Consider the following 11,502-nt stretch of genomic DNA (forward strand, 5'->3'; position numbering starts at 1 on the left):
CTTCCATGGAGCAAGGTTACTAGGCGAACCATAAAATTTTGTTGCTTCCATGGAGCAAGGTTACTAGGCGAACCATAAAATTTTGTTGCTTCCATTAATTGATGAAGCAGCTTACTCATGGCTTCTGCAACAAAGATCATGCCCCTTAGCTATCTCAGGGGTAATTTTGAAAGAAAAGACAAAGTTTTTTCAACAGTAATTACACTCAGAAAAAGATAAAGTTCCAGGCAAACAAAAATTTCAGATTATTTCACGAGAAAATTGTTAAAAAATACATTTCTGAATGCCTAGGCTATTTATGTAGGTATATATAGATTTGTAATATGTGAAGTTACCTTCCCCCCCCTATCAATAAACCTTATTTTTGGTTAATCCGAACTCATACTAATTAGCCTTGGATTGGATAACTGATTAGCGATTGTCCACTGTTTTATATAAGTGCATTCTATCTTTAGGGAATCAATTTTTTATATATTGAAAGAAGTATATATCAGTAATTTTGGAGTAATGGCCTTTTCTAAAATTAACAATTCATTTATTTTTTCGAATAATATCACCATGATAAATCAAATTTCAAATTACAGGTTTGTTATGTGGATTAGCGATTTACAACTTCACTATTATCAATTTGCCCTTCCCACTAGTTCTGTACAAGAAACTTCTTGGAGAACCTGTCAACCTTCAAGACCTGAAGGAATTTTCTCCGACTCTCGCTAAGTAAGTAATATTAGTTTTTGAATCTTGTTAGTGAGCAATTTATTTTCGAAATTATTTTTTTTTAATGAAATACTAGTGAAAAATATATTTTTTTAAAAATTACTTGTTAGAAGTTTCATAATTTTCCTAATCAAACTAAAACTGGTAACATTATCACTGTAGAATATTTAAAAAATATAAATTTTTACTTTTTCTCTGTTTAAATTTATTTTTAGGTATAGTAAACATAAAAAATTATGGTCTGCAGCAACAAAAAAAAATTAACATTTTGTGAAGTCACTGTCTCTTTTTCTAAGATCAAACATTACTTGATTGATCAATTCCTTACTCAAAGCTAAAGATATTTCACATTATCATATCATATCATATTATCATTATCATATCATATCATATTATCTCTAAAAACAAAAAAAATTAAACAGTTTTGTGAATCCTTCTAGTTCTCTTCTTTCAATTTTTATCAGTTCTTTAGTTTAAATTTATATCAAGTTGACTAAATCATTCATTGTATTTTAAAAATTATTTATTTTTAATAATTTAATTAAAATTTTCATTTTAATTATTGCGTATTTGTTCTTATTGGAACCACTTTTAAAATACTTGTTAATTAGCAGTATTTATATACATACTTTTAATATTTAATTACTCTTAATATAGTATGTTTATTCAAATTTTACAAACTTTTATGGATATTGGTTTTTAAAATAAAATAAACTAGTGGGAGAAGGGAGGTTCAAGTAAACAGAGGTGAGATAGGAAAAATTGTCTTCATGTTGCAAAAATATAATCATTATACATCATTAATAACAAGTAGTTACTTCACAAAGTGGTTGTATTAGTTGTGAGGGGGAGCTACCTATTATGCCAGAGACCAGTGTGGTGTCAACATATCCTTTAGATCTTATTTAGTTTGCAGCGACTCAGATCTTTAAGTTACATTTCCTGTAATATTTTATTCTCCTAGTTTTAAATGTTCTTATTAATTAAAAAATATTGACTAATAATATGGTTGTTGGTCTTTTAAATTTTAGTGGCCTGCAATCCCTTCTGGATTATGTTGGAGATGACTTTGAAGGTGTATTTCCAATGAGATTTGAAATTACTCGTGATGTGTATGGCGAAATAAGAACTGAACCCCTTAAGCCAAATGGAAGTGAAATACCTGTTAACAAAGATAATAGGTATGTAATATTAATAATTTAACACAAAAAGGGTCTGTTTATTTCCATGCCGTGAAGGAATCTTTTATTTATTTTTTTTTTTTTTGGTAGTCATAAGTTATAATTATTGTGAGATGCCAATACTGAGGATGAAGATATATGAAAAGGAGGTTGCTTTAGAGGTTTTTAGTTGTTGTTAGATCGATGAGTGAAAATTCTTACAAACTTGTTAATAGTGCTTTGTTTTTTTTTTTTTTTGTTTTTTTTTTGTTTTTTTGTTTTTGTTTTTTTTTTATTTACTGAGAAAAAGCTTCAGTTTCCAAGGTGCTTTATTTTATTGAAATAAACTATTTATTTGCTGTATCGTGAATAGATTTTGATTTGAAATTATTGTTCATTACAGTAAGTTGTGATTGAGCAAATATTTGAGTTTCCTAGAGGTATCGCTTCATCGTTCCTTTCTATTATTTTATCATTTAAAACTATGACTCGAAATTTGATACTGCCCTATTATCCCAGATTGGTCCCATGTTATCTCAAATACAGCGACCTATTTGTTCTTCAGTAGCGTAACTCGCTCTTTAAAGAAAACTTTCTTAGTGACTTAATTTCTATTTAATTAATTCTTCTATTAATTTCTTATTTGTAAGTGATTAACTTTTCTTTAGCCTAGAGTATATTTTTTGTTCTTATCACCATTATTTATTGCACTATTTTTCTTAAATTACGACCCATCCTCAATGTAACAGTATTTTACCTCTGTTTTTTTTGGCATTTCAAACTACAGATTGCATAATTGTATTTAAAATTTATTGAAATAAGTTATTATTATTGAATGTATTAAAATAAGAAAATAACAATATATTTTTTCAGGCAGGAGTATGTTGATCTATATGTCAACTATATACTGAACTTCAGTGTTGAAAGGCATTACAGAGCATTTCATGATGCATTCCACAAAGTTTGTGGAGGCAGAGTATTGCAGCTATTTCATGCGCAGGAGTTGATGGCCGTTGTGATAGGTAAATTTTTAAAATCATAATATGTTTAGTCTCAAAAATTGTATTAAGCTAAGTTAAAAAAAGATTCTATCTCTCTTATCGTTCTCCAATTCCTCTTAAACCAAATCCTGTCTATGTGTGATAACTCAAGTATGGTGGTAAGGAAATGGTACTAAACCTAAGACCAAATTGTGGCTGTAAATGAAAATGATATGTGATCATCAAGATGTGAATTGAAAACTATTTTTACTGATGAAACTGTTTGATTTATATAAGAAAATAATGCAATTTAATTTGACACTTCTAAATGTAACTCTGTTCTCTACAAGACCTGGAAAAGTCAGGGAATTTTATGAAAGTCAGTTTACTAGCATAGGGGACCCAAGCATGAATTTACTGAAATGAATTAAAATCATTATTGATCAATTAGTTTACATCATAGTAATATATGCTGAAGTATACTTATGTATTAAATTTATTGCAATGTGTTTATCAATTTTTCTTTATAAACAATAGTTGATATAATTAAAAGTGCTCATAGAATTTCTATCCTCCATTCTAAACTAGCTTATAAAGTAATTGTCCTCATTGTTATTAGGAGTAGGATGATTCATGATATATAATGAAGGATGATTAATGGACGATTTATGAATACGTATATATCATGTTATTTTTTAACTATTTGGATGATCTGAAACTGGCAGTTTAGTTACAAGTATAAATATTTTTGAATATTTAGATGAGTTAAGTGTCTGAAATCAACAATATTATGTGACAAAATTACTCATTCAATTTGTGTGTATCTAATCGCTAGAACAGTGATTTCCAAAGTGGACGCTACCACCTCTGGTGAGCACTGCAGCGATTCAGGGGGCGGTGATGGTCACAGGTACATTTGGGGGGGGAGGAATGAATAACTGCAAGTTGTCACAGTCAACAATATTACTGGTGACCAAAATAGAGTCGAGGATTAATAAATTGGCAGCAGCACACCTGGTTTATCTTTCTCATTAAGATGATTCTGACTATTTTAACTTTTTTTATATTACATTCTATCCTGAGTTCAATAAATAGTTTCATAAATTCAAAGTTCAGTGTTTCTAATTTACACCTTTCTTTGCTATAATTAAGGAAAAAAGGTAGAAAAATTAATACATATATATTTCTTATTAATTACTATAAAAAATTTAAAAAAATTAATTCCCAGGGGGGAGTAACTAATATATTTCCTGAAAAGGAAGCAGTAGGACAAAAAAGTTTGGGAACCACTAGTCTAGAAGAACAATGGTTGTTTAAGCTTATTAATATTAAGCTTGAAATAGAACCATGCACTTCTCAACCCTACTCATTGAGGTCAAAGGGGGGTTAGAAAATATTTAAATATGTGCTGTATGACACTTCCATGACCCACCTATGGTCTGCAGACCACTGTTTCAGAATCACTGGGTTAGAAAAATGAAAATTAGAAGTTATAAGACTGTTGTCCTTCTTAATGTTCTTTACGGGTGCTTTATGCTAAAAACAACAACTTACTTTAAGGGAAGTACAACACCTTCTTCGATAATAAAAATATCATGTTAAATATTTTTGGATGTAGTTTTAGTACGTATCAGTAGTTTTCACCAATTCTTACTTTTACAATGTAGCTCGATATGAGTGATTTTTTCAAACATTGTTCTATTTTGTTGTTTGAATGTTTTCAAGGTAAGATAAGAGATGCACTATAAATGGAATTAGAGAGGCTGAATTATTTTTAGTGTTATGATCTTGAGATTGTAAAGTATATTTATTAATTCTAGTTATAAGTAAATATTTTTGAGGTAAGACCAGAAAAATCTATTGATATTTAATTTATCGAGGATTTTTTGTTTTCCTTAATTTAATAAAATTTAACCAATATATTAACATTCTCTTTTATATAAGTTCCATTACCTTTCTAGTTTAGCAAATTTAAACTATTTATTTACTTTGTAAATATTGGAATTACGATGTGTTTATTAATTCTACTATTAATAGTACTACACATATTACTTATTTAGGTGGAATTGCATACAGTTTCCTATATAGGGGTCATTAAACAAGTACCTGAATATCACTGTAATGAATTTTTTGCCTTGAAAATCTAAACAAAATGAACCTCAGTATAAATTTTTTTTTTTAAACCTTCGACTATTGACTTCATATATATTAATTTTTATTTTACACTATAGGTAATGAAAACTATGACTGGGAAGCATTGGAGAATGGTGCAGAATACCGAGGTGGTTATTCCACTTCAGACAGAACCATCCAACTGTTCTGGGAAGTTTTCCATGAGTTGCCTTTACAAGAAAAGAAAAAGTTTCTTCTGTTTTTGACTGGCAGTGATCGCATTCCGATTCAAGGCATGAAAGCTATCAAGGTTAGTTATCCATAAATCTAATCTAATCTAATAAATCTAACCTAATCCATAAATTTAACTATTGGCCTTGACATCTGTAAAAAAAAAAAAAAAACTTATTCTCTCAAAAGTTTCATTCACTTTTTTATTAAAAAAAAAAAGAATTAATTAATTAATATTGTAATTAATGAATGAATTAATATTGTTGATACAATATTACCCTTAAATTATGATGTTTCACTGCTGCATAAATGGAATTGTTTCTATCTTTCTTTTATTTGTTGACCGTATATATAGTGAAAATTAAAATGGTCAATAATAATATAAAAATACTTGTTTACTATTTTTAGATCCTTTTTTGACCATATAATATAGTATATAATATTTCATATATATAATACTTCATTAGAAATATTTATTGTTCTCTGTAGCTGATGTGAAACAAAACATTTCCTGGCCCTATGACTTACAGTCAAAGGTGATTTTTTTTTGTCTGTGTTTCTCAAATTTCACTTAAGAAATTAAGGCCAAGTAAATTGAGGCCACCATGTATGAAATAATTTTTGAAAGATAATCATATGTTCAAATCTTAATCAAGTAAATATTAAAATTTTGGTTGCCACAAAGTCCGTGAAACTAAAATTTAATGTAAGAAAATAAGTTTAGCTAAGTAAATTAGAGCCAACCTATATTGACTTAGGTTTAAAATGTTTGACACATATATATATAAGTTCAAATATCTTACAAGTAAGTAATGAAATATTGCATATTCCACAAAGTCAATGAAACTAAAATTGGATGTACTTTCTTCATTTATTTCTTTTGTTACAGATTATAATACAGCCTACAATGGATGATCGTTACCTACCCGTAGCTCATACATGTTTCAACATCCTTGACCTCCCTCGCTACTCCACAAAGGAGAGGCTCCGTTATAAACTTACGCAGGCTATACAGCAGACTCAGGGTTTTTCAATTGTTTAATGCTCAGAGGCTAAAAAATCTTTCCAAATAAACAGAAATTATTTGTCACTAGTATTTTTGTACAGAATAAACTACTAAAAAAAATTTAATGTTAAGCCCGTCCCGGTTCATTCATAACCGTTTGAAATTAATCTTAATTAACCAATAGTATTAAAAAACTAAATTGTTATTATCTTTCAGGAACAATTTTATAAAAATTTTAATTTTAACACAGTACACTTAAAAACTAAAGGTTTTTTTGACTAATTAATAGTTAGCTCAAAATTAATTAGGGAGATAATTTTGTTCACAACAATCCATAATAGTTAATAAACCTGATTTTTTTTATGCTCTTATAAATCCATACATTGGCAACAACGATGGGTCAATTTTTAATATGTATTATTGTTTTCAACCAATATGTTGTTAAATAATGTTCCTTGAATTTTTTCTTTTTATGGACTAGTGTGTATCATCGTTGCTTTAGTTTATTAGTATTGCAGAAAGTGGAATTATTAAAAGTTATAATTTTGCTCTTCACTGCTAGGTGCTTAATATATTTTTTTCATGGAATCCCGCTTGACGATTTCCATATTTATTCAAATGTAAATAGCTATTATGTTATTAAATGGACTAACAAGCTGTGCTTTTGACAAATAAGACTCTCTAAGGTTTACTTTTTAGATTGAGTGATATTAACTTGCTATTTGCTAGCATTCTCTACTTTGTTATATATATTTTATATTGAAAGTTTTTATTACTTTGTTTATAAATTACTATTTCCTTGAATATCATTTGCTTTTTAAATTTATTCTTATTATTAGCTACTTATAAATATAATATTACTTGATAGGTTCCTATGTATAGGATTGGACTCATAAGTTCTCATTATTTAGAGATATCTTGAATTGAGGAGAAAGAAAAAAATACATAGTAAACCTAATTATAAGTTTTTGTTTTAATGTTAAATTTTATTTGTAGCAATTAAAAATTAACATTAAAAATATATAATAAACGTAATTTTTTGTTTTAATCTTAATTTGTTGTTGTTAGTAAATATGTTTTTAAAAATTAGAACTGTTTAATAAAAGTTGAATTTCCCTGCATTGAATTTTGAGGCCACTTGAAAAAATGAATATTTATAAATTTACATTTATAGGAAAGTCATAATTCTTCAACATATGATTACCATTAAATTTTCAAAAGAAAAAACACTTTTCTTGAAATATTTTTGTTTGAATATTGTTATTTCTTTATAAAAGATATACTTAACTCGCTTCTCGAAAATTATTCCATTCATTAATATTTTTTATTCAATTCTAGTCTGTTTCAAGGAGTTGTATTCTAATTGTTTATTTTTCCTATCAAACAGTGTACTTTTAAAATTTTATTTTGGAAAAAATTGAAGATGAAAAATCTTTATAAACTTTAATTTGGCTATTTCGACCACAGTGGTTTTTTTAACTTCAGTTCACCTTCACCCGATCATATGTCTTCTTAGGTCCCTTGTCACTTATGAATTATAGAACCATTCATGGCTTGTTCAGAAACGTTTTTAAATATTGGTAGCTATTAAATTGTTGACCTTCTCATTTAGCATTGATATTACCATTTTCTGGTCATATTTTTAACTTATTCACATAAGTTAAATACAAACATTTTTGTTCGATATGTAGAAATCAGTATACATAAAGGTTTTTTTTTCTACTAAATATTCTAGATTCTTGAAGAGAATTGGATGTATTTTCGATATATGAAAGTTTAATATTTAAGTCCACTAATGTAAATTGTTTCATTTAGGGCATAAATGTAATAATGTATGCATTCAATTGATAATAATTAATTATAATAATTCAGGCCTATTATTTTTCTCTCTATTAAGGGCTTTGTTTTAATGATTTTTTTCAGATTAAAGCAGTAGTGTATATTACATATTGTTAAAGGTCCCTGCGTCACTAAATTCCATCATCATTATTTCACCTGTAGTTAATTTTTAAAGAAAAGCATTTATCACTTATTAATTTATTTTTTAAACTCATCTAATGTTACCTTAAAAATATGTATTGTGTACCTTTTACACGTTTGTAGATATTTGTATTTTTGTAATTTTTTCTCTATTTTTTTTTTTTACTTATTTAGAAATATTGGATTTAGTAAAACTTAATGTTTGAACTTTTTAGTATCATTTGTTTATTTTATTATTATTTTTTGATTGGATTTTGTTTGATTGGTTTTCCATGTAAATGTTAATATTTTCTAATCCTTTGTTATAATAAATTGATTACCAAGTATAAATTTAATATTGAATTTAAGCCAAATGGTTAAACATTAGTAATATATATATTTTTGATTCAATGATTGTTATGATAGGTAATAAATGATTAATTATAGTTTCTGAAGTAAAAAGTTCTTTTTATCCCTCATTGACTTAATTTTTAAATACAGTAGATCCCCGCTTATCCATCCTAGTTGAGACTGAGATATTACCAATATTAATTTAACTCATACATTAGTTAGAAACTAAAATGCTAATATATATACACTAAAAATATTTAGTGTTAAAAAAATGCAATATAACTCATTTAAATATGAAATTATTTTATCATTTTTAAAAACAATACTTTATTATTATTTCACAGTTTATTGATTTATTTAAAGCATAAAAGAATGTGAAATTGAAAAAATATTCACTCTCTTTAATTCTGATAAATAAGACTAAAAAAAATGATAAATAAGACTAAAAAAAAATGAAATTCAGAATTTAAAGAAACTAACCACCTAAAGATAGCAGGACAGATCGAGAATGTAGAACATAATAGTTTCAATTAGCGCTATTAGAAGTCATTATTATATAAACAAGCATTTCCGAGGTAAAAATATAGCTCAAAATATATTTATAATAATAGTTCAACTAACGGCTAAAAGATAGCAGCACCGATCGAGAAAGGTGAAAATAGTAGTTCCAATAACCGCCGCAAGAGGCCAGCACCATCCAAACAGCCGTTTCCGAAGTCTTGCAGGAAAATTTTCGATTTGTATTAGGATATTAGGAGATCACAAGAGCTCATTTTATCAGACCAGGCCTAGGGGCAGACCGAATCGTTGAGCTCCTTTGATCTCCTAATATCCTAATACAAATTGAAAATTTTCGTGCTTGACTCCAGAAACGGCTCTCTGGATGGTGCTGGCCTCTTGCGGCGGTTATTGAAACTACTATTTTCTACTTTCTTGATTGGTGCTGCTATCTTTTAGCCGTTACCTGAACTATTATTTTAAATATTTTTGAGCTATATTTTGTCACAGAAACTGCTGTCTGGATGGTGCTGGCCTCTTGCGGCGGTTATTGAAACTACTATTTTCTACCTTCTTGATTGGTGCTGCTATCTTTTAGCCGTTACTTGAACTATTATTTTAAAAATTTTTGAGCCATATTTTGACACATATACGGTTGATTGTATAATGTCGACTTTTAATAGTGCTAATTTAAACTATTCTGTTCTAAATTTTTCGATTTTTCCTGCTATATTTATGCAACTATTATTATTTTTCAATCATGTTTATTTAAGCTTGTAATTAATTAGTTATTAATAATGGTTACATGAATAATGGTACATTCCTTTATGCTTTTATTAATTTAATAAATTAATCATTCCTTTATGCTTTTATTAATTTAATAAAATGTGAAATAATAATAAAGTATTGTTTTTAAAATGCATTACCAATTGACTTTGATAATGATAAAATAATTTCACATTTAAATGAGTTATATTGTATTTTTTTTTTAAGATTTGTTGGAAATATAATATCAAATAATACATGAATTTAATCCTGATTTAAGTACTAAGTATTAAATCAGTTTTGTTATTAAAAATTAACCGTTTACATAGATTAAAAGAGTCAGGCGTTTACCATGCATCATAAGAACTTGATGCAAATTCAAAAATTAATAAAGATGAACAATTATGCTAGCTATGGTATGATTAAACTGTGAAATAGAGAATTGAAAAAGAACTTTCATAATAAAACATTACCACCTGAGATATTTTATTATTTCATTTAGATTAGGACAGAATAATTTTATGAGTGTAAGTTATATTACTATGAAGGATACAAGATAATTTAAATAGATTCAGAGAGTTATTCTTTTAATGTATTTTCTAAGGATACATGCCCCAAAAACTTGTCATATATGAAGAAATAAATAAAGATGAGTATTACATATTGCCTTAATTTTCCTATATATGAAATATACAGTAAGGGGAAATAATATTTCACAAAATGGTCTGTGTGTGAACAGCTAAGGTCAGAAAAGAAAAGTTTTTTGTACTACATATTCAAGGTACATAACTGTGAGAGCCATTTGTGGCCAAAGCAGTTAAACCATCAACTTTGACTGCCTCATTATTGCAGCAGCACTGGCTCAGAGCTGCCCTGGGTAATGGATTTTTATTTCATGGTGGTCCCACATAATTACAACTGGGCTCAAAAAATCCTTAGAATATGATGGTTACCTCTAGATAACCACCTTCCTCACCCCTGTATATCAGAAATGACCAGGAAGGGGGTCATAAAAAATATATATATTAAAAAAGTATGTGCCTGTGATCTTACAGCAACTTTTTTTGCTAAAATTAACAAACTGGAAGTGAAAATTAATTCCATAGATTTTTCACTTTTTATACCATTTTCTCGAAAATGGCTCCAGCTATTTTGATTAGACTCATTACATCAATGCTCAATTAAATGGTCTTTAACCTGTAACCAATACTTCATACATTCAATTTAATACATTTATAATAATTATATTTATTTAGTACTTATTTATGTATTTATATGGAGATGGATAATAGAACCTTAACATTTAATTGAAAAAGGCAGTTCGTTCCATCAGACTTATTTTAATGTTTCCAACATTAGTATTCATTATCAAAAACCTGTCATTATTACATACATTTCAGATTGAGGCATTGACGTCGAGAAGGAAGTAAATACTGAAATTTCCGAAAAGTATTTTTTACTGATGGAATAATTTGTCTCAAAACCAATTAAAAAAATAATAAATAAAAAAGTACAATACAAAAAGATTAAACATGTATTTTCGTTTTAAAAGAATATAAAATCAGAAGTATAACATTTATAAAATGGATTTCAAATATTTTTATTTTATATCAAAACTCAATATTATTTAAAAACATAAATGAATAATAAATCATATTAAACCAATAACTAATAATTTAATTATATTGTAAGCAAAAATGAGATTTATAATAAAACAAAACTG

The 11,502-nt window shown here is 27.2% G+C and overlaps 1 protein-coding gene across 2 annotated transcripts in view; it reads left to right on the forward strand.

The window, feature by feature from the left end:
• Positions 1 to 6,290, forward strand: part of Herc4 (HECT and RLD domain containing E3 ubiquitin ligase 4) — a 32,752-nt gene extending 26,462 nt beyond the window's left edge. For both annotated transcript variants that reach the window (XM_014419124.2, XM_014419125.2), the window contains exons 18-22: positions 585 to 717; positions 1,749 to 1,898; positions 2,751 to 2,899; positions 5,089 to 5,279; positions 6,090 to 6,290. In XM_014419124.2, the coding sequence (XP_014274610.1) occupies positions 585 to 717; positions 1,749 to 1,898; positions 2,751 to 2,899; positions 5,089 to 5,279; positions 6,090 to 6,242 (776 nt within the window). In that variant the 3' untranslated portion in view covers positions 6,243 to 6,290. The remainder of the gene's footprint in view (positions 1 to 584; positions 718 to 1,748; positions 1,899 to 2,750; positions 2,900 to 5,088; positions 5,280 to 6,089) is intronic.
• Positions 6,291 to 11,502: the final 5,212 nt, after the last annotated feature.

Source organism: Halyomorpha halys, unplaced genomic scaffold (assembly GCF_000696795.3).
Source record: "Halyomorpha halys isolate HHAL.00 unplaced genomic scaffold, Hhal_1.1 Scaffold218.1, whole genome shotgun sequence".
NCBI lineage: Eukaryota > Metazoa > Arthropoda > Insecta > Hemiptera > Pentatomidae > Halyomorpha > Halyomorpha halys.